Raw genomic sequence first — 21,901 nt, forward strand, 5'->3', positions numbered from 1 at the left:
CTTATCTTATCCTGTCTTATCTTGTCAGCAACCTTACAGGAGCTTGTTTCCCATACTATGATTCACTGGGCCCAGGAGTCGTTTATCCAGAACCCTGAGCTGGTGCGTATGATGTTCAGCCTACTGCACAGGCAGTATGATGGCCTGGGGGAGCTCATTCGGGCCCTACCCAAAGCCTACACCATCAATGCAGTGTCCATTAAGGACACTATGGACCTGCTGGAGTGTTTGGGCCAAATCCGCTCACTGCTCATTGTCCAAATGGGCCCAGAAGAGGAAAGGCTCATGATTCAAAGCATCGGGTCAGTATAAAAAGGAAGTAGACATATTTTGCCTTGAATTTAAATTGTGACTGATTAACTCTCACAGAAGCGATGTCAACATCCTTTAAACTTGTCCTCGATAGAAACATCATGAGTAACAAGGTGTTCTACCAACACCCTAACTTGATGCGAGCCCTGGGCATGCATGAAACCGTCATGGAGGTCATGGTCAATGTGCTGGGTGGTGGTGACTCAAAGGTGAAGCTAGATCCAGTGTAATCCATTTTTAGAATGTTAGCACGTCCATGGATAATATTCATTGTGTTATTTTTTTAAATTATTTATAGGAAATCCGATTCCCTAGAATGGTGACAAACTGCTGTCGTTTCCTGTGCTACTTCTGTCGCATCAGCCGGCAGAATCAGCGATCCATGTTTGACCACCTCAGCTACCTTCTGCAGAACAGTGGCATTGGCCTTGGTGAGTGTAACGACTTAGGGAAAGACATGTAGGAGGACTCAATAGCACGACGCGGAAACAGGAACTTTGACAAAAGAAAACAGTCTTTACTTGAACAGGATCGGTACACAGGCAGACAGTCAGCGGAGAAAACAATCCGACAGGGAGTAGACAAGGCGACGTGGTTCGGTACACAGGTGGTCAGTAGATAGGGCAAACAATCTGGCAAGGAGTAGACAAGGCGAGGTGGTTCAGTACAGCCGCGAGGCAGTTGTTGGTCAGTAGATGGGGCAAACAATCCGGCGAGGAGAAGGCAAAGGCAGGGTCCAGGAAAAAGAGCAGGGAAACAAAAATACCAGGAGACCGAGAAACTAGGGAATAACGCTGGAATGCTTGACACGTGGTACAAAGATGAACTGGCACAGAGAGAGGGGAACAGACTAAATACACTACGGAGGCATGGTTAACGAGGAACAGGTCAAACTAATCAGGGCAGGGTAGACAATCACACAGGTGGGAAACACACAAAGACAGGATATGAAGTCGCTAGGAAGCAGGGTGGGAAATCACAGTGAGAGGTTTTAAAAGCCTTTATTTGGCAGACGGTGGATTAAACTTGTGTTTATTTTACAGTACCATGTTGACATTGCGTGGGTTTTCTTCATCAGGGATGCGAGGATCCACCCCCCTGGATGTGGCTGCAGCTTCTTGCATTGACAACAATGAGTTGGCATTGGCTCTGCAAGAGCAGGACCTCGAAATGGTAAGATCCTTTCCCTCTTGCCTCCCCTTATTGAGCAAGTTCCTCACAAAGTTGTTCACTGCTCATCTCTTTGTTGATGTCTCTCTAGGTAGTGAAGTATTTGGCTGGGTGTGGACTCCAGAGTTGTCCAATGCTATTGTCCAAGGGCTACCCTGACATAGGCTGGAATCCTTGTGGTGGAGAAAAATACCTTGACTTCCTCCGTTTCGCTGTGTTTGTGAATGGTCTGTGTCTTCTCTGCTACACCATGGACTTTTTAATACTCACCCCCGGATAACTTTTTAAAACTTTTTTGCTCACAAATAAATAACAAAGCTTTGCTTCTTCTTTCCATAGGAGAGAGCGTAGAGGAGAATGCAAACGTGGTTGTACGCCTGCTCATTCGTAGACCTGAGTGCTTTGGACCAGCTCTGAGAGGGGAGGGTGGTAATGGTCTACTTGCTGCCATAGAGGAGGCCATCAAAATATCAGAAGATCCTGCAAGGGATGGCCCCACTGTCAAAAAAGACCGGCGATTTCCTATGTGAGAACTTTTCAGATCTGGCGGTTTTCTATGGAGAGAGGCTGCCTTTGCCACTCTTTACCTTGAAGTATTTAAATGAAACAATATGTTCCTCTTAGGTTTGGAGGAGAGGAGCAGCATGAGGAGAATAGGGTGCACCTGGGAAATGCTGTCATGTCTTTCTATTCTGCACTTATTGACTTGCTTGGGCGCTGTGCTCCAGAGATGCATGTAAGTGACATAACAGCTTATTGCCATTGCCACTCATTGGAAAGATCATTGGTCTCTCAAACTCTGATTACCTGAACTGGTTTAAGCCCTACTTCTCAGGTATCAGTATCTCTTGTTAGTATATTGTAGATACCAGATGACCTTATCACCTTTGGTGTCTCACAACGTTCAGTTAATCTCCCTCTTGTTAACTCTCTGCACACTCCCTCAATTATATCATCAGTAGATGAAGGTTATTACCTTGGTTTGCTGTTCAAATCCCAATGTCCACATGTATCTCATTTGACGACAGGGACATCCCTGACACTCAGATCAACCCTTACCCAATGTTTGACAGCAGTATAAATATTCCCAAGGTCGGACTACTGCAAAGCTACCAAAAATCTAGAGTGGCTGTTTTCCTTTTACAGTTGATCCAGGCCGGCAAGGGTGAGGCTCTGAGGATCAGAGCCATCCTGAGATCTCTAGTGCCCATTGAGGATCTGGTTGGGGTCATCAGCCTTCCTGTGCAGATTCCCTCTTTTGGAAAAGGTTTATACAAGACATTAGTCACATGCCATCCATATATTTGGCAAAGCAGAACATTTAACACATTATTCTAGTATGATGGGGTTTGTTTAAATTTGTTCGACAATAATAAAGAAAATATATACATGAATTAATCATGCTGTGGTTTTCTAATCCTACTTTTGCGTAATGACTAGACAACAGCATCATCGAACCAAAGATGTCGGCCAGTTTTGTGCCAGATCACAAGGCTCCAATGGTGCTGTTCCTGGACAGAGTGTACGGTATTGACAACCAAGATTTCCTGCTTCATGTTCTGGAGGTTGGATTTTTGCCAGACATGAGGGCTGCTGCATCCCTGGACACAGTGAGTCTTGAGGAACTTCTGATGCATTTGGCAAAGTCCACTAAAGAGAAACAGTCTTTTGGAAGAAATGCAGAACAATTTAAAATTGGAACCACAGCTAATGATAAGACCATTATGGTGGCATTTTGTGGAGTGACTTTTTTAATAAGAGTCATTGCAGTAATTTAATTATTATTTAATTAGTTTAATTTAATTAGTATAATAATAATTTTAATTGACATTGTAGGAAACATCCCCATTTTGTGTATTAATAGTTTCATAAATTAATGGTTTTCTAAAACATTGAGTTCACATCTATAATTTCTGTGTCTCGACAGGTTGCCTTCAGCACCACAGAGATGGCCCTTGCTCTAAATCGCTACCTGTGCTCCGCTGTGTTGCCACTCATAACAAAGTGCGCCCCCCTCTTCGCCGGCAGTGACCACCGCGCCATCATGATCGACTCCATGTTGCATACCATCTACCGGCTGTCCCGTGGACGAGCTTTCACCAAAGCCCAAAGAGACATCATTGAAGAGTGCCTCATGGCCTTGTGCAAGTAATTATGGTTAAAAAAACAGATGTTTCACTGTCCTGCAGACAGCCGAAATATAAGGTTAAATTGGTTTTGTTTTGTTTTTTTTGTCTTTAATTTTCTCAGACATCTACGTCCATCCATGCTCCAACATCTGCTTAGACGCCTGGTATTTGATGTGCCCATACTCAACGAGTATGCAAAAATGCCATTGAAGGTAGATATAGAATCTCCTTTATTAGGACAATGGCATGAAGATTGTCTTTTATTACCTTTTTCTGTATTTGCTTCTACAATTTAATTCCTTGTGTGCTGCAGCTTTTGACCAATCACTATGAGCGCTGTTGGAAGTATTATTGCTTACCTAACGGCTGGGCCAACTTTGGAGTCTCATCGGAAGAAGAACTCCATCTTACTCGTAAACTTTTCTGGGGAATCTTTGAATCGTTGGCACACAAGGTAAAGCTCCTGCTATATTAAACTTTTGTTCTGACGTCAGGTACTCCCTCAGCATGTCCTAATTTATGCCTGTTTTCAAATTTAGAAATTTGATGCTGAGATTTTCAAAATCGCCATGCCGTGCATCTGCGCCATTGCTGGCGCCATCCCCCCTGACTACGTGGATGCAAGCTACTCCTCCAAAACAGAGAAAAAGGCCTCAGTGGACGCAGAGGGAAACTTTGATCCTAAACCAGTGGAGACCACAAAGTAAGAACATAGTGTCCTTGAAGTACATGAAAGTGGAGATTGGCTCTCGTCGGCTCTCAAATGTATTCTAATTACTGCTATTATTGCAGCACTATCATTCCTGAGAGGCTGGATCCCCTTATCAATAAATATGCTGAGTACACACACGATAAGTGGGCTTTTGAAAAGGTATGTGTTTGGTATTGAAGGATATATTTGAATGGTTAGCTGTGTGATAAGAAATACAAGGCCACATAGTGTTTTCTTTCATATGCACTTTAAAAACGTATGCAAACTAGTTAGATAAAGACATAAATCAATATTTAGCATTTTAATAACCGCAGTAAATGCAGCTTCAGTTTTTTTAATATTCCTAGCAAACAGAAATGATTATGCCTCTAAGGGATTTGTGTATGTATATCTCCTTTCAGATTCAGAATAACTGGTCATACGGGGAAGTTCTGGATGAAAATGCGAAAACCCATCCGATGCTTAGACCATACAAGACCTTTTCAGAGAAAGTAAACAACACGACACACAGTGAATGTGTCCTTTTATGTACGCTCATCTTTACCTGTATCTCATCTTAGTGGCTTTGCTAATCCGGTAGGACAAAGAGATCTACCGTTGGCCCATCAAGGAATCCATCAAAGCCATGCTCGCCTGGGAGTGGACCATGGATAAGGCCAGAGAGGAAGAGGAGTCAGAGAAGAAGAAGGCAGTCTCTCGAAAGATCTCTCAAACTGCGCAGGTATAGTGGAAGGATGAATGCATCGGCAGTCTCCTAGTAGTCATTACAATAGTGTCACTTTTGTGCAGGGGCGAAAATCAGAAATCAACCATAAGGGCACCTAGAGGGTTGCGGTTGCTGCCCCCACCCTGTTCACGCCACTGCTTTTTTGGGTGAATAATGAACTGTATGGTTCTTTGTGTTTTAGGCAACCTATGACCCAAGCCATGGTTACAGCCCCCAACCCATTGAAATCACTCACATGGCTCTTTCAAGAGACCTGCAGGTTTGGCAGTAAATGCTGGGACTCTCCTCCACATACAGACCTGAATTCGTAAAGTCTTATCTCATATTTTGATTTGTCTCTATTTCCAGTCTATGGGAGAACAACTGGCAGAAAACTATCACAACACCTGGGGGCGGAAGAAGAAAATGGATTTGCAATCAAAAGGTGGTTCATGGTGGTTCATGGTGGTTACCAGAATACAGCTTAAACTTGTATAAAATAATCTTAATCTTAACCAGAGATCTAGTCATATAATGGAATCAGTGAAACACATTAAATTGAGGATAATCAAACTTCCTCTCACAATTTTCTCTGTTTTGAGAATCTCCTGGACACAAATGATATAAAATGCCACTTCACCGGTGCCAGATAACCATATTTATACAAGGCTCGGTCAATGAAAATGAGCCAAAATATTTCACACCCTTTGCAAATTACATTACCATTTCATTTAGCAGACGCTTTTATCCAAAGCGACTTACAATTGTTCAAACACCAACGGACGCAGCCTTCAGGAGCAATTAGGGGTTACGTGTCTTGCTCAAGGACACTACAGCATGCTAGCAGGAGGAGCCTGGGATCGAACCAGCAACCTTTGGATCACTAGACCACCAGCTCTACCTCCTGAGCTACCATCCCCTGTTGGCAAATAATTTACCCGGTGACAAGGACTTTCCTTCTTTTGTGCAGGAGGTGGAACACATCCTCTGCTTGTGCCCTATGACACACTGACAGCAAAAGAAAAGGCACGAGACCGGGAGAAAGCTCATGAGATTCTCAAATTTCTCCAACTCAATGGATATGCAGTGACAAGGTAACGGTAAAGACGTGGAGTCACATTTTATTCACAATTAAAACTTCCAAAGATACATTTACATTTACATTTATTCATTTAGCAGACGCTTTTATCCAAAGCGACTTACAAGGGAGAATAACATTCAAGCTACATTGCGACAGAGATTAGTGTAACAACAACAACATTAGTGTAACAATAAATACTGCAAGGTGGTGCTAAATAATTGTAGGTTAGGACAGGAGGTACTCACTGAAGAGCTGGGTCTTCAAGTGCTTCTTAAAGACAGAGAGGGAGGTCCCCGCTCTGGTCATTTTTGGCAGCTCGTTCCACCAACGTGGAACTACAATGTGATACAATGTGATTGCATAAAATGACATCCCTACTGATAAAGTGGATCTGAAATCAGCTAATGCGGCTGTTGTAGACTCACATATGCGTAATTCATGATGTCTTCCTTTGACAAGACAGCGGAAACTACACATTAAATAAATCGTTAAAAGAGGACGATCCAAGTATCTGTAGTAACATAGCGACACCGGCCAGGCTAGATGTCTCTAGATGTGACCACTGTCAAGGGCACGCGTACATGACATTATTTTGCATATTTTCTCCTTATCTAAGTAAAAGTCTTAGAATACACCATGATCATTATTTATTTTGCATCATTGGGGTTTGGGCATCTGGGTTCTACTACTCACCTCTCCTGGAGAGGTTTACAGAAAACAGAGTCATACTTAGTGATCTAGAAATAAAGGAGTGATGGGCTTGGATCACACCGTTGGATAGAAGAGTAGAGTCCAACAGGTGGATGCAGGGGAGACGGAGCAGCAAGCAAACAGGAAGCAAAGCAGGTAGAGCAGGAGGGACTGGCTGCTTAAAAAGGCCGGCCCATAAGGGCATGGAAGCGTGTGGCGCCGTCAAGTTGTCTGACAGAATTAGCTCCGGAGGCTACGCCTCATTAGTTCTGATCTACTTTATATTGTCTGATCAAATTCTCAAATCATTTGTCAAGTCTATGATGATCTGTCATGCAAGCGACAGTGCAACTTCAATAGAGTGGTGTTTTGTTTAACTAATCAGTAGTAATTCATTTGACTTCCCTTTCCCTCCAGGGGCCTGAAAGATATGGAGTGTGACATCTCATCGATTGAGAAACGTTTTGCTTACGGCTTCCTGCAGAAGCTGTTGAAATGGATGGAAATTGCCCAGGAGTTTATCGCTCATCTTGGTACAGAGAGGCCCGGCGGTTGGACAGATAACATCCAAGAGAGGATGACATCTATTAGAACATATCACCATTTTCAATGTGTCTGTTTCAGAGGCTGTAGTGAGCAGTGGACGGGTGGAGAAGTCCCCACATGAGCAGGAAATCAAATTCTTTGCCAAGGTGGGAGTATTTAATTTTCTCTGTATCCGACTTTTAGGGTTTCCATGGCCGAACATATTGGGAGCTCTTCTTATTATTTATATATACAAATAATTGTGTATTCTCTTAGATCCTGCTGCCTCTGGTCAACCAATACTTTAAAAACCACTGTCTCTACTTCCTGTCTACTCCGGCCAAAGTTTTGGGCAGCGGCGGACACTCGTCTAATAAAGAAAAGGAGATGATTGCGAGGTAATATCAACCCTCCACTTTGATACAACACAGGTGAATCCAAATGGAACTCCAATTCAGCTGTTTCTCAACCTTTCCTTTCCCTGTGATTTATGGTTGGTGTACACAGACTAGAGATAAAGTAAAAAATAAATAATAATAATAATAAAAAAGCTGGTTGACAGTTTCTGTTTGTTAATTGTATTTACTCGTGAACTTGTTTAAACAATATACTTTTCCTTTTCCTCACTGTTTCGTTTACATGTTCCTTTCTTCTCACCTCTTCTGTCCCATTCCTTCCCGATTCATTTCCTCCCTTTATAGTATATTCTGTAAAATGTCCGCTCTTGTGAGACACAGAGTTTCTCTTTTTGGTAAGACGTCCCTTTCACTCCATTCCGTTTGTGTGCTGGATATCCTTACTCGGTGGTTAGACCATCCCATAAAAACCCTCTGAACAACCGCGCTATTGTCCGTGTTTGTAGGAACCGACGCTTCGGCCATGGTTAACTGTCTCCATATTCTGGCGCGTTCTCTGGATGCGAGGTACAATCATTTTTTGTTCGCAGTCGTTGTTTTGAACACCACATGTTTCCCGCGGTCCTCACTCCTCGCCCCGCCGCCGACCTCTATTCCCAGGACGGTGATGAAGTCCGGGCCGGAGATCGTCAAAGCCGGGCTGCGCTCGTTCTTCGAGAGCGCCGCCGACGATATCGAGAAAATGGTGGAGAACCTAAAACTCGGAAAGGTGTCCAAAGGCAACCAGGTGAGATCGGACGAGGAGTCGAACGATTCCCCAATTCCCTGAGGTCAATTTCTTCTTCTTTTTTTTTTTTTTTTTAATGTCTTCCCTCTTTTCCAGCAAGTGAAAGGCGTGTCTCAGAACATTAACTACACCACCATCGCCCTGCTGCCGGTACTCACTTCCCTGTTTGACCACGTCGCCCAGCACCAGTTTGGGGACGATGTCATGCGTGAGTCCAGTCAGCACGTTTTTAAAGCCTGTTTCAATGAGGTTTTGGAACCACTAAGTGTGGTTTCACTGGTCACCACTTCTGGAAATGCTTTCCTGTGTGGTTTCGTCCCATCTGTTTGAATGAAATTCTGGTATTCGCAGTATAATCCACCCGGGACAGACGGTTGTATAAATTTCAACTATAATGTACATTGTCCTGTACCCTTGACTTTATTGTTGTTGTTACGTGTTTTAATTAACTGCAGCTTCCAGATTCATAAATATCATTAGGTTTATTGTACATAACCAGTTTTTACTTTTTATTTTTTACATTTTTTTCTCATCCTAGGTCCAGCTTTCTAGTTCACGGCTAACTTTATTTCATTACTCAATGACCAAATTTTTCCGGGTCGCCTCTATTTATTTATTTATTTATTGTTTTTCCTGTTATTCTTTAGGTAAAATGTTGTTGTTAATCATTCAGTTAAGTGTATATTGTGATATTTTATTGTGCACAGTCAACCATTAGTTTTTATTGTATATTTTCAAATCTAATTGCCATTTTATTTTTTATATTGAAATTTTTAATCTGTCTCCTGACTTTTCTCACAAATTCTGTTGGATATTGTTTCCATGCAGTGGATGATCTACAAATGTCGTGCTATCGAATCATGTGCAGCATATACTCCCTGGGCACCGTCAAGAATCCACATGTTGAGAGGTGATCTGAATGAGAATAACACACATGTTGGAGACCAACAAAAAAACTATTATAACAAGAAAGACTAACAAATGATGATTCCAAGTATGAAGTGTGACTGGTCATTAGCTCACCTACGCTCTGACTAGTTTTAATAGTTAATTTATAGTTAGTTTAATAATAGTTTTAATTTTAAACTAAAAATACTGCCTGGCTAATAATCTTTACATGTGGTTGAGTGGTGGGCAGGATGCCACTGTTTATTAGAGCTTTAACAATTATTAGATAATTGCCTGAATGCAATTATTGGAGCAGATCAATCAATTTGGTAAATCGCCAGAGTCCAAAGTCATAGGTTTCCATCCAAATCTTTGGGGGAATTTAGGAATGACACAATAAATTAAATTGGAATTAGGCGAGGAAAGGTAAATCAAAGAAAAAATGACCCCTAAATTGCCACCTAGATGGCTCTTCTGCAATAGTGTATTATTACACTGTTATATGCTTTTACTATGGTGGTGGCATAAAATGAACAAAAGACTAAATTAAATGAATTCAAAGATTAAATTGTTAATCACAATTATTTGAATGACAGTTAATTGGCAACAAATGTCATGATCCTGACAGTCCAAACGGTCTATGCCGACATTAATTTCCAGTGTTTTCCTTGCCTGTCACAAGCAGGTATTAGTGATAGTACTCTTTAAGGTGCTGTTTTCACAATTATAAAAATAAATTTAGCTGCAGGCAGCAATACACGGGCACCAGTTTAGTCGTGTTATGTACGTATTCCTGAGTTTCTGTAATGCCGGGATCAGACTACACAAATTCAGCCCAAATTCATCCGACATGGTGACCATGGTGAAAGACAAAAATATTAATATTGTGTTGTCGAATTCTGGCATAAAACGCACTATCATTTTGTATCGACGGTTCCGTGGGGTTCTGTGACACGCAGCACGAGTTCCAATTTTTCTGAGTTTGCATTGAACGCGGCATCGGCTCCTCCGGTCTGTCGTCAAGAACAAGCGTAAATACTTATTCCGGCTGTGTACATCGATACTCATCAAACTTGAACCACGACATGTCTGAAACGTCCCGCTTCCAATGAGACCTCAACCATGTCTGTGCGTACTGTGGTTGCCGTGTTTCAGATACTTTTAGTCCGAAAAAATGCCAAGAAGATAAAAAATAATGATAAAAATCAGGGCAAAAACCATACAGTATGGTAATATTGATCTGGCCTGAACAGGCAGAGGCCAGCTCTCGGGGAGTGCCTGGCCCACCTCGCTGCTGCGATGCCGGTCGCCTACATGGAGCCGCATCTGAACGAATACAACACCTTCTCTGTGTACACCACCAAGACTCCCAGGGAGAGAGCCAGTAAGCACCCAGCTCATCCTTCACTCCGTCTCATTTCTGGAACCCGCTGCTGCATTTTCTTCCCTTTTTCTTTGTGCCTCATTCATCTTCTGCACGTCTCTCATTTGTTCTTCCTTTCCCCATTTGACTCCCCAAAGTCTTGGGTCTGCCCAATGAGGTCCAGGAGTTATGCCCAGATATCCCGGAGCTGGACTTTCTGCTGAAGGACATCGGGGAGCTGGCGGAATCGGGGGCCCGGTACACGGAGATGCCGCACGTGATCGAAATCACTCTGCCGATGTTGTGCAACTACCTCCCCCGATGGTGGGAGCGAGGGAGCGAGAACTTCCCCGAGCTGGAGGGCCAGCTCTGCACCGACGTCACCTCCGAGCACCTCAACCAGCTGCTCGGCAGCATCATGAAGATCGTCGTCAACAACCTGGGCATCGATGAGGCCTCCTGGATGAAGAGGCTGGCTGGTGAGGGCTGCCACTGACAATACGGGGCGGTTTCGCAGACGGGGTTTCATCTAAATCAGGGCTAAGCTCATCGTGCTTAAATTGATGCAGGATTTAAAAATGCCTTTCTGAGACGTTTAGTTAGTTCAAGATTAGGAAGTCCTAGACGAAGGTCATTAAGGACTAGTCAGCTACTTCTGTCTGGTCTTGGAGCCCATTTAAGCCTTCACTTAGACCTAGACGAGCTCTGATCTTCCATCGGGAAAGGAGATTTTTTTTTAAACCAAGACTATTTCAAACCACGACTGAGAAGGGCCGTTTCACTTAGTCAAGATTAAAAGTTCGGTCGAAGATTAGGGCCTGATCTGTGTCGGCGAAACCGCCTCCGTATCACTTTTTTATTGTGAGGTGCGTCTGAGCGACCGCGCAGCGAACCCGGCCCTTGTCCCCGCCTCTCCCCAGTCTTCTCCCAGCCCATCGTGAGCAGGGCCAAGCCGGAGATGCTCAAGTCCCACTTCATCCCGACCATGGAGAAGCTGAAGAAGCGCACGGGAAAGGTGGTGGCCGAGGAAGATCACCTGCGCATGGAGGGCAAATCGGAGGGGGACGAGGAGGACGGCACCATTCGGGATGAGTTTGCCGTGCTCTGCCGGGACCTGTACGCCCTCTACCCTCTGCTGATCCGCTACGTCGACAACAACAGGTGACCGGGAACGGGAACGTTAGTACAGTGAAAGTGCACAGATGTCCAAATCCAAAGGTAACAGAAACAACGTTATAGATTCTCATTTTATGAACCAGAATCTTTATTTTTTTTTATTTTGATTTTTTTCAATTCAATTAATCAAATGATGAATAAGATAAGAGAAGAAAAAAAGTCATTATACTATACTCCTTGTATATCGATACAGTATGTACTTGGCCTCATAAACTGATTCTGATAGTTACAACAGGGTTCATGTCCCACGTCCTTGAAGTGCTTGAATTTCACCCTCAGAATTTTTAAGTGCTGGAATACCTTGAGAATAGTCCCTTTTTGTGCTGAAGTGCTTGAAAAGTCCTTGAAAAAAAACACGCAGTCATTGAAAACCTGTGATATCCCCCAGGTTTTCTTTTTCAAATCATAATGTAACAAAATGTTCCAGAAGGGTTTTAATGACAGGGAAATGTACATTTTCACTTATAATAGTAGATGACAATTAAATTAATAATAGATATATAGATATACTCTATATGTTATACATATATTAATATACACAATCAGAATAAGATTATATTTTAATTAATAAAGATCACATTGAAAACTGATTTTATTTACTTTGTGTAAAGTCCTTGAAAATGAAAAAATAGTGCTTGAAAAAGCACTTGAAAGTCCTTGAATTTCATGAGATCCAGAATGAACCCCGTCACAATATACATTCAAAAAAATTATAATTCGGAAATATTTATGTTGCTCTTTAGTAAAACAACCAACTGGACTTGGTCTCCCCCCCACAGGGCGAGGTGGTTGACATGCCCGGACCCCGACGCAGAGGAGCTGTTCAGGATGATTGGAGAGGTCTTCATATTCTGGTCCAAATCCCACGTGAGTCTGCTCGCTCAGCCCCGCGGCATCGTTTCTTTGGGACTTTTTAGTTCTATTTTTATTTATTTATTTATTTATTTTTGGTGTCACGCGATCATCTCGACTGCAAATCCTGTCTTTGGGTTTCTTTCAAATGCAGAATTTCAAGCGGGAGGAGCAGAACTTTGTGGTGATGAATGAGATCAATAACATGTCATTCCTCACCGCTGACAGCAAGAGTAAAATGAGCAAGGTGAGTCCATCGTGCAGCGTTTTCACCAGGGAGCCGTTGCTGCGTCCACCTCAACCTGTTATCGTTTATACTGTGTATATAGTAAAGAGCCCTCCTATATCCAACATGAATAATTTAAAGCCTCATGATAAAATGTATAGGGGCGGTTTCGCAGACGGGGTTTAATCTAAATCAGGACTAAGCTAATTGTACTTCAATTAATCCAAATTTTGAAAAAGCCTTTCTGAGACGTTGCTTAATTTAAAGTCCCTGTGAAGTCAATTCCGAGATTTGTTTTTCGAAACACATTATATGTGTTAGAAAGTTATTGCCGAAATCATGTGAAGAGACCGTGAGCGATGTAGAACTGAATGTGGATTTAGACCGTTAAACCGTTTCTCACCATGTGCTCCAGATCTTTTTTGGGCAGGCCTAAATCATGACTCGATGACGTCGAGCGGTCATACTTGGCATGGCCCCGCCCCTAGCACTCTGTAAGAGTAGAGCGCAATAGTGTCAGTGGTTCTGGATGCCAGAATGTACGTAACAGCTCGGCCTACTTTTTTACACTTCCGTTTCCGAGCGTGCTGGCTCCCCCCAGCTCCGTGCGGCCCCGGACAGCGCGGTGCTGTCCAGGCTCTGAGCGGGCCAGGGGAGCGGGGCTCTGAGCGGGCCTCTGAGCGGGCCTCTCCCCGGGCCCACAAGTAACCTGTACAGGGCCCCGATCCCCAGGAGCGCACGGAGCTGGGGGAGCCACCACGCTCCCCGCAACAAATATCCCATTTTCTCATGTTCTGTTTTTTTAACTTCAGAACAAAATCAAGACAATGAAAAACAGCCCCTTATTGGTTTTCTGATTTTGGATTTGTATATGTACTGTATGTATTGGATTAGTGGTATTTGACACTTGAGAGAGGCTGCACCTCTCCCTTGATTGGCAGTGGTTTCAGCGTCTTCAGCAGAAACAGAGGGAGCAGAGGGAACTGCCTTTTTTTCATGATTTTGAAACCTAATTTTATATACTTTATTTTTTTATTTTATTTTTTAATAATTTCAATATAGTTTGGTGGTCAATAACACATTGTTCTCTGGTGTGACAATTCGGAACACATTTATTGTGGCTTAACAGGGACTTTAAGATCAATGAGTCTTAGACTAGGAAGTCCTAGACTAAGGTGATGAAGGACTAGTCAGCTCCTTCTGTCTGCTCTTGGTGCTGGTCTTAGTCCAGATGATCCATTTCCTCTGTTGTCAAGGTCGACCTGGAGGCCCCACGCCCATTAATCCAAAGATAAACCTGCCTCCGGTCGGGTTTAATTTAAGACTTCACTTAGACGTAGATAAACTCTAATCTTCCTTCTGGAAATCAGTAAACCAACACTAGAGCTAGTCTGAGACCATTTTAAACCATGACTGAGAAAGGCCGTTTCCAGTCCAGATTAAAAGTGGGATTTGGTCTCAGATTAGGCCTGATCTGCGTCCACCAAACCGCCCCGTAACGTTTCAAACCATTTCAATCTTACAAAATGAATTACCGATTGAATTACCTTTGTGATGACCTTTAGACCGCCGTTACAAACTTGAGAGCTAATGTTAGCGTTGCATAAACTCCTAATGTTTGCCGCAAATTATCAACATCCAAGTAATCCCAGACAGAAAGGCACTGAGGTACCATCTCTGCCAGGTACAGTGTTTGAGCGCTAGTTATTTCTCTGTCCTTAGGTCTCACCTGTTTGATCGCTTTAATTCACTTTTCCTCTCGACACATTTTGCCTCTGGTCTTACGTAAGGACGGCTTATGATTTCCGTAATGATTTGTCGGAGGTCTGTTTTTTTGTTTTGTTTTGTTTTTTTCCCATCAGTACCCCTGAGAATAATAGCAGTTGTTTCTATTAGTGTTAATAATAATTTCTCTTTGGCTGTCCTTTGTCCTCTTCTTTTTGGGTTGACGCTGGGTTTCCAGGGCGGAGACTCAGAGGTTAGACTTTGTTTCTGCACGACTGCTGTGCTGATCGCATGGCACCTCACCTTGGGGGGGGGGGGGGGGGGGCTTTTCATCAACCTCCTCGACACACTGGCACACACCAGATCCGAGCGTGCACGCACACACACACACACACACACACACACACACACTGGCACATGGCACCTAGAGAGACATGACTTGAGCAAATCCAAATGCAGCGTCGGCGACACACACCTGTGTCTACACGGCTGTGTCTACCTGTGTATCAGTACCGTGCAATCCTTTGGCAGTGGAAAAATAAGTAGTTTCACCGCTATAAATACACACTCATTAGTCCGACCGTTTGGATCCGCTTACCCTGCCTGGCATTATACGCAAGGCTTTGGCTCCCAATTTTAAATTGAAGGATTTTTACTTACAAGGCCGAGCTCACGTCCACTCAATCCACACAAAGAGAGAAAACAGAGAGGGACGACAACACAGGGATCCATTCCAAATTACCCAGCGAGGGATCAGCGGACCAAGGGGGGGCCGAGCCCCTGCTCTTGCCAGTGTGTGAGGGGGGGAGTCTGGAGGCGTTTGATGAAAGTACTCTGCTCTAGAGTCGGGCTCATGGCGCCGGGCTTTACACCGATTCCAAGTCGGCGGTGGGAGCTCGGCGCCATCATCCCGTTGTTGAGTTTGCTCCTAGTTGTTCATTGCTGGTTCTGGAGCCTTCCTTCAATGTGTTTTGATTCTGTTTTTTTGTTGTTGTTCTTTTTTGTATCCTCGTTTAAGGTTTGTTGGTCCGTAGCGTTCGTACCGTAATGAACCTCGTGCCAAGTCGGGGACGGCGTCGCTCCTCCTCTCTGTGCTCCGTCTTCATTCTGCCCGCCGCACACTGCGATTTAGGGTCCCATTACATTTCCCCCCCCGATTCACTCCTAACACACGCTCTCATATTCAACGTTAACAGGTTCACCCTTAAAGTCAACCTCCCTAAAATCTCCCCTAAAACGCTTTGCATCCTCGTTCCTCTAAACTGGCCCTTTTCGTAACATGGACTGCACTTGGAGCTGAGTTACAGAGGTGGCTTGTCCTGCCGGAGACTTCCGGAAATGATCTGCCAACTGCATCACATTTGCTCAAAGCCAGAAAACAGGCGTCATTTTACCAATAATAATTCAGCTACACCGTTATGATATTGCAACGGGCTCCTCTAGGGTGCCATATATGCAAATGGAGTTTGGCCGAAGGGGTTCCAAGTCCGGCAGCGGTGCCAGCTGCGGCGGCACGCGCATAACGTCCAGCAGTTGCGTACGTGGAGACGTGTTGATAGTCCAGACAAATGATGAGTCTCGTCATCCATGCTGTCGTAATATCAATAGCGACTGGATTAGGAAATCACTCCATAATTAAAGAGCAATAAGGGATCTATAGTATAACCTCCACCCGTGTCACATTTACATTGGGTTGTAAAAACGTCAACAGTTGGTGTCCCAAAGTAGACCCCCAGTCTGTACCTTTGGATATAGTTGCAATTTAACTCACATGAACTTCAAATTTTGCATTTTCCCTCCCTTTGTTACCTCCCACCTCCGCCGTGCACGGAAATCTTTATTTCCACCGACAACACGTTATCCGCGACCTCGGACGGATGGCGATGCGACGCCACAGACAGAGGGTGGGGAGGGCGGGGAGGGCGGGGTGGGGACCCGTCCCGCCCAACAAAATAAAAGCCCCCGTTGTGTGATTTGCACGTCTTTGTGACTAAGAGCTGTCGTCCGCCATCCATGTGATAAGCATTAAGACGCGTTGTGTGTATTCCATTTGAGTGTTGCGCCGCCTTGCTACCGTCATACGTAACCATGTAATCAGCGACTCCTTCATGGGTACCGTCAACCATTGCTGCATGTCCTAAACCTCAAATGCAGCGGAGATGGAATGTCGCTGTATGTGTTTTTATCAGCATGTTTTTATCACTGCAATTTCACTGAATTCCTCTCCCACAGCTGTGATTCACTTCCTCCAACTTCCCTTTCCCCAAGCTGTCGATCTCCCCTTTTGTCCCCCTGTCATTTCCACATTACTGCCTCGCCAGCGCCCAGGAGCTCAGAGAGAGAAAAAAAAAAATGCAGGACGAGTAAATTAAGCTTTTTAGCGGCGACGTCCTCCGTCACACGCAGAAGGGAGAGTTAGAGTTAAATCTGGCCCCGTAAGCAGAATTTCCACGGGTGGTTCCTGACGTTACAGTGTTCCGCTACAAGGAGATGAACACGCTCTACATTTTTACAGGGATATTCAAGAATATATAACAAGAAAATCTGCTTGATTCTTAAATTGATGATTTAATCTCATTTCTTGCTCTTCATTTTTTTATTTTATTTTTTTTATACAGAAGTCAGACGGACAGGTATTTTCACGTATTTCTCTATCCAATATTACCTTGTGTGATGTAGCGTATAGAACCAGCCGCACTACCGCTGCCATGCTGACGCTTGTCGTAGCGCTAAGGAACATATGGTTTATTGTTTAGGGCTGCAGACGATGAAAGTGACTTTTGCCTGGCATTGAATCAGGGCTGTCATGTGTTCAATGCAAAGCCGTGTTTAATTCGTTTTTGGTACCACAACCAAAAATTTGGTTTCTGTGCTTTCTTGGAATTTCACGAGAGACCGCAAATACTTTTCGGCCCCTTCTGACTTTCTCAGGGCGGGGGCTCGGACGCCGAACGCAGCAAGAAGCAGAAGCGGGGGGATCGCTACTCCGTGCAGACGTCGCTCATCGTGGCCGCCTTGAAAAAGATGCTTCCCATCGGGCTCAACATGTGCTCCCCCGCCGACCAGGAGCTCATCAACCTGGCCAAGATCCGATACTCTTTGGTATTTGAACTCTGGAATGAACTCTGAGAGTGTCATTTATACTATTAAGTGGGTCGGAATTATATATATATATTTTTTTTCACTATGTATAACTGTGATGGTTAGTGTGTATGAAATGATGGTGATTACTAACCGTGCTTTGGTTTTCACCCAGAGAGACACTGACGAGGAAGTTCGGGAGTTTCTGCAGAACAACCTTCATCTTCAGGGAAAGGTAACCGCTTGGTTAGGGCGGGGATCTCACTTTGGGTGACGATATAGTTAGCGTTAAGTGATGGAGTATATACAGTATAGTATAATACTGAAGAGTTCGATTACATATCGGATTAGATTTGAGAAATGTGTTGTGACGACTGTCAGGACTTTTCCCTAAATATCTTTATTTTAGTAATTTATATACTAATCAGAAAAAAATGTGTTATTCTAACATTGTGTGTGTGTGTGTATGTATGTATGTATGTATGTATTTATGTATGTATGTATGTATGTATGTATGTATGTATGTATGTGTGTATGTGTGTGTATGTATATATATATATATATAAACTTGGTGGTGTTATTATTATTTTTTGGCCTGGCGGGGGTTCTTGTTAGCGGCCAGGCCTGTAAAATTGTAGGGGAAACACTGCATACAGTGTATATATACAATATACACATATATGCATGTATGTATATGTGGCAGTTTGGCAACCCAAGTGGGGATTTCAGGGCCCTCCGGCACAGAGACACAGACGACGGGGAGTTGTAAACACCGGTTTATTGTAGAGAGTGGGCTAGCTGGAATTCACCCAGGAGCGGATAGAACATGTCATGACACGGGCTCCTCGCCTGAGTGAGTGTGGGGATGGGGGTTTTACCTCTTCCTTAGACGGACCAACCAACGAGCAACGGGTATGCAGCTACTCTGACCCAATCACCTAGATCCAGGTCGGGTCTGGCTGCTCACTACACCATCCCCAAACCACAGTATACTAATCACTAAAATTGCAATATTTGATATACATATTGTATATACAGTAGTTGTGTATATACATATTTGTGTATACATACATATATAATATGCATATAGTATATACATACAAGCATATATGTATTCATGTATACTTATTACTAAAATAGCATTATTTGAGTAGTTAGTATACAAATTACTAAAATAATGAAATTCAAGGAATATTCCATCCTACATTTGATTTGTATATATTTAGTATATGTTTTCTTTACACACAATATATATTTATATATCTATCATACAGTGACATGCGGAGAGGTGAATGACTGGGGACGCACTGGCTAGTATCAGAGCCAGATTTACACACATGTGAACCCGTTAGAGGGAGCTTAAATTCACCATTCAATTGTCAGGTTGCACAGTGATGATGGTTCATATTTCATATCAGAATTCTTTACAACATACCCATACAGGTAAGTTACGCCTATTTTAGGGGTGTCACGATTCGAAATCCGAAAATCAATCTAAATGATCATTCGATTTCGAACTTCGAAATCACAACCAGATTTGGGATTCTCCCCAAATTTTTGTGGGTAATATTGTCCGACAGAGTCGACTGACAGATTCTCCGGAGTCGATTGCGGCTCGCTGGCTCCGAACCGACTTGAGTTGGGAGAGCTGCGGTTGGCTGTCGAGGGGTCGGCTGCACCGCGTCCCTCAACGCACACTGCACCACCCCACCGGCCACTAGGGCTGCAGGAACGAAATTCCAATACGTTTCAGCTATTACCAAAAAAATTATAAAGTTCAATATAAGTTTATCCAGTTTGTTGCATAGTGAACGCACATTAGAGAAAAATATTCCCGGTAAAGGTGTGCATCGTCCGTGTCGACGAAGACACACAAGCGCAATGCCCGCCCCCCTCCCCTCTGGCGTTTCACTGTGTGTACAAGAGAGAGTGTTCATGAAAGTGGGAAATAAACAGGACCGTCACCAAGGGATTCTCCCCTAGTGCAGAGGTAATCACCGGGTATTTGCCACCGGACAGTGAGAACACGGGCGGGATTTTTTTCAGGAGCGATCTGCGATCTGCTCCACAGCAGAGCAGGAAACGGAGTAAATTATGCAACTAGAGTTTTTTTACGAGAATCATGACACCTATAAGATATTGCATGGTATTACCTTTACTTGTAAATGAAGTCCATTCGCATATCTTCCTGGACAAAGATATCAGCAACTTTGTTGTAGAAGTCCTCTGTATTTTCTTTTGGTTTTAAAAGTAGTCTAGTCAACTAACGTGGAGGGAGAGCGAGCATCAATTACGTGGGCTCACGACACTCCCCCCTCAACGAGGCAGGTGTGATAGCTGCCTCCCCTGGTGCTTTTGTATTGCAGTTTTATGACGCGACCAGTGAGCGTAAATATCTAAAAGCGATGTGAAAGTCATTAAACACGAGAGCAAGGACGCTAACTTCCTGACTCGCACGTCATTATTGAATGAAGTTTGGCTGGCTGTCAATCTACGTTGCACTACTCACAAACATGTAGGGAGGACAGTTACATACACATACTGTACGTGAAATAAATTACCTGGACTATGGAAGGGGAGGACTTGTAATGAAGGGGTCTACAAACATTACATTAGTGACATACAGAGGGATAGTAACCGGCACACACTTATTGCCTGCGCTCCATCCAGTTTCTGAGGGGCAGATCGTGAGCTCGTCGCTGCCTCACCTCTTGTCTGCCCCTGTATCTGCAGTGGAGCTCCACAAATTTGGCGATTTTGACTATAATAAAAAAGAATTGGAATCATACAGAAATTACATGTTCAGCAAATCAGTGGAAAAAAAATATTTTTTATTTTTTGTGAGGTGAGACTCTGCCTCCCCTGACCTCCCCCTGCTATCATATGTTTTCTTTAGTAATTAAAATACATACTGTGTATACAAAATATGTACAAATTAAAATAATGCAATTTTAGGAAAAAAAATGATTTTTAATTTAGGCCTTTAATTTCATACAGTAAAAAAACTTCCCCGAACAATCTAATTCTCTTCTCTAAGTCTTATTTTTAAGGTACTTTGCAATTTCCGATTTACTGTAATGTCTCTCTATAGGTGGACAACCCGTCCATGCGCTGGCAAATGGCGCTGTACAAGGAGATGGCGGGAAAGGTGGAGGACGCAGATGCCGCCGAAAAGGTCGTAAAGAGGGTTCAAGAAGTTTCTGCTGTTCTCTATCATCTTGAAGTGGTGAGCAGTGCACGTACACTTTCACATAAAATACACAAATTTGAAAATTGTTTGAGGCTGAAACACTGTCTGGGTGAGCTCAATTTACATATGGGTAAATTACAAATAATGTTTTTAAAGGGGAGTAAAACTAAAATATCGAGATAAGCATTTTTACATTTATGGATTTATAAGTATTTTGTTTATTCACAGAGGTTGAAAGACTTAGTTTGTTAGATTGTGATGTCATTTGTGTTACAACCATAAATCAAGCCTCATTTTTAGACTTTTAAGCCCGAAAGCTCCCAAAATGGAATGAGCTAAAAAAAAAAAAAAGTGTATATATATTTTTTATCTACTTTACACACATGTATATCTAGTTCATTTTAATGATAATGGATTCAACAACCAAACAGCAGCACGTCATCACCCGTACACGTCATGCTTTTCAGACTGAGCATCCGTTCAAGTCCAAGAAGATGGTGTGGCACAAGCTGCTGTCCAAGCAGAGACGCAGAGCCGTGGTGGCATGCTTCAGGATGACACCGCTCTACAACCTCCCCAGGTACTGTTGGGCTGCACGATATATCGTGTCAGCATCATCATTGCGATGTGCGCATGCACAATTGTCACATTGCAGGAGATGCAATGTCATGTAAGGCAAACTAACTCAAACACATCATGCTACAACTTTTTTTGCTGCTTGATACAAAATGAAAACTCACACGGTTCTCATTTTCCATGACTTCTACAAGAGATGTCTGTCTGATGTAACATCATTTACTCAGATTGAAGGGTTCTTGGTAGGTTTGGGTGGGTATCAATAATTGCATTTCAATTCTGCTTTTTGGTTCCTAACTTTTGCATATTTTATTCGCGCCCACGACTCGCTCAACTTATGTTGTCGCGGTATGGTA

The 21,901-nt window shown here is 43.3% G+C and overlaps 1 protein-coding gene across 6 annotated transcripts in view; it reads left to right on the forward strand.

Annotated features, from left to right (window-relative positions):
• The window catches only part of LOC307240158 (ryanodine receptor 1-like), an 84,706-nt gene that overhangs the window by 25,212 nt on the left and 37,593 nt on the right, over nt 1-21,901 (forward strand). For 4 of the 6 annotated variants that reach the window (XM_080013824.1, XM_080013827.1, XM_080013826.1 and 1 more), the window contains exons 41-78: nt 29-302; nt 407-521; nt 611-743; nt 1,391-1,485; nt 1,574-1,709; nt 1,822-2,008; nt 2,107-2,218; nt 2,629-2,749; nt 2,923-3,092; nt 3,410-3,630; nt 3,733-3,823; nt 3,925-4,065; nt 4,151-4,314; nt 4,404-4,482; nt 4,725-4,814; nt 4,904-5,044; nt 5,232-5,309; nt 5,399-5,474; nt 6,000-6,123; nt 7,218-7,333; nt 7,425-7,492; nt 7,602-7,723; nt 8,027-8,076; nt 8,188-8,248; nt 8,342-8,468; nt 8,565-8,676; nt 9,297-9,378; nt 10,610-10,740; nt 10,878-11,198; nt 11,640-11,880; nt 12,675-12,762; nt 12,902-12,994; nt 14,937-14,951; nt 17,317-17,331; nt 17,630-17,800; nt 17,955-18,014; nt 20,871-21,005; nt 21,437-21,549. In XM_080013824.1, coding sequence (XP_079869950.1) covers nt 29-302; nt 407-521; nt 611-743; nt 1,391-1,485; nt 1,574-1,709; nt 1,822-2,008; nt 2,107-2,218; nt 2,629-2,749; nt 2,923-3,092; nt 3,410-3,630; nt 3,733-3,823; nt 3,925-4,065; nt 4,151-4,314; nt 4,404-4,482; nt 4,725-4,814; nt 4,904-5,044; nt 5,232-5,309; nt 5,399-5,474; nt 6,000-6,123; nt 7,218-7,333; nt 7,425-7,492; nt 7,602-7,723; nt 8,027-8,076; nt 8,188-8,248; nt 8,342-8,468; nt 8,565-8,676; nt 9,297-9,378; nt 10,610-10,740; nt 10,878-11,198; nt 11,640-11,880; nt 12,675-12,762; nt 12,902-12,994; nt 14,937-14,951; nt 17,317-17,331; nt 17,630-17,800; nt 17,955-18,014; nt 20,871-21,005; nt 21,437-21,549 — 4,669 coding nt within the window. Of the gene's footprint in view, nt 1-28; nt 303-406; nt 522-610; nt 744-1,390; nt 1,486-1,573; nt 1,710-1,821; nt 2,009-2,106; nt 2,219-2,628; nt 2,750-2,922; nt 3,093-3,409; nt 3,631-3,732; nt 3,824-3,924; nt 4,066-4,150; nt 4,315-4,403; nt 4,483-4,724; nt 4,815-4,903; nt 5,045-5,231; nt 5,310-5,398; nt 5,475-5,999; nt 6,124-7,217; nt 7,334-7,424; nt 7,493-7,601; nt 7,724-8,026; nt 8,077-8,187; nt 8,249-8,341; nt 8,469-8,564; nt 8,677-9,296; nt 9,379-10,609; nt 10,741-10,877; nt 11,199-11,639; nt 11,881-12,674; nt 12,763-12,901; nt 13,013-14,936; nt 14,952-17,316; nt 17,332-17,629; nt 17,801-17,954; nt 18,015-20,870; nt 21,006-21,436; nt 21,550-21,901 lie in introns of all 6 variants that reach the window. The other 2 variants (XM_080013825.1, XM_080013828.1) reach the window with 2 other exon arrangements.

The sequence above is a fragment of the Zeus faber genome (genome assembly GCF_960531495.2).
Source record: "Zeus faber genome assembly, chromosome: 14".
NCBI classification, from domain to species: Eukaryota; Metazoa; Chordata; class Actinopteri; order Zeiformes; family Zeidae; genus Zeus; species Zeus faber.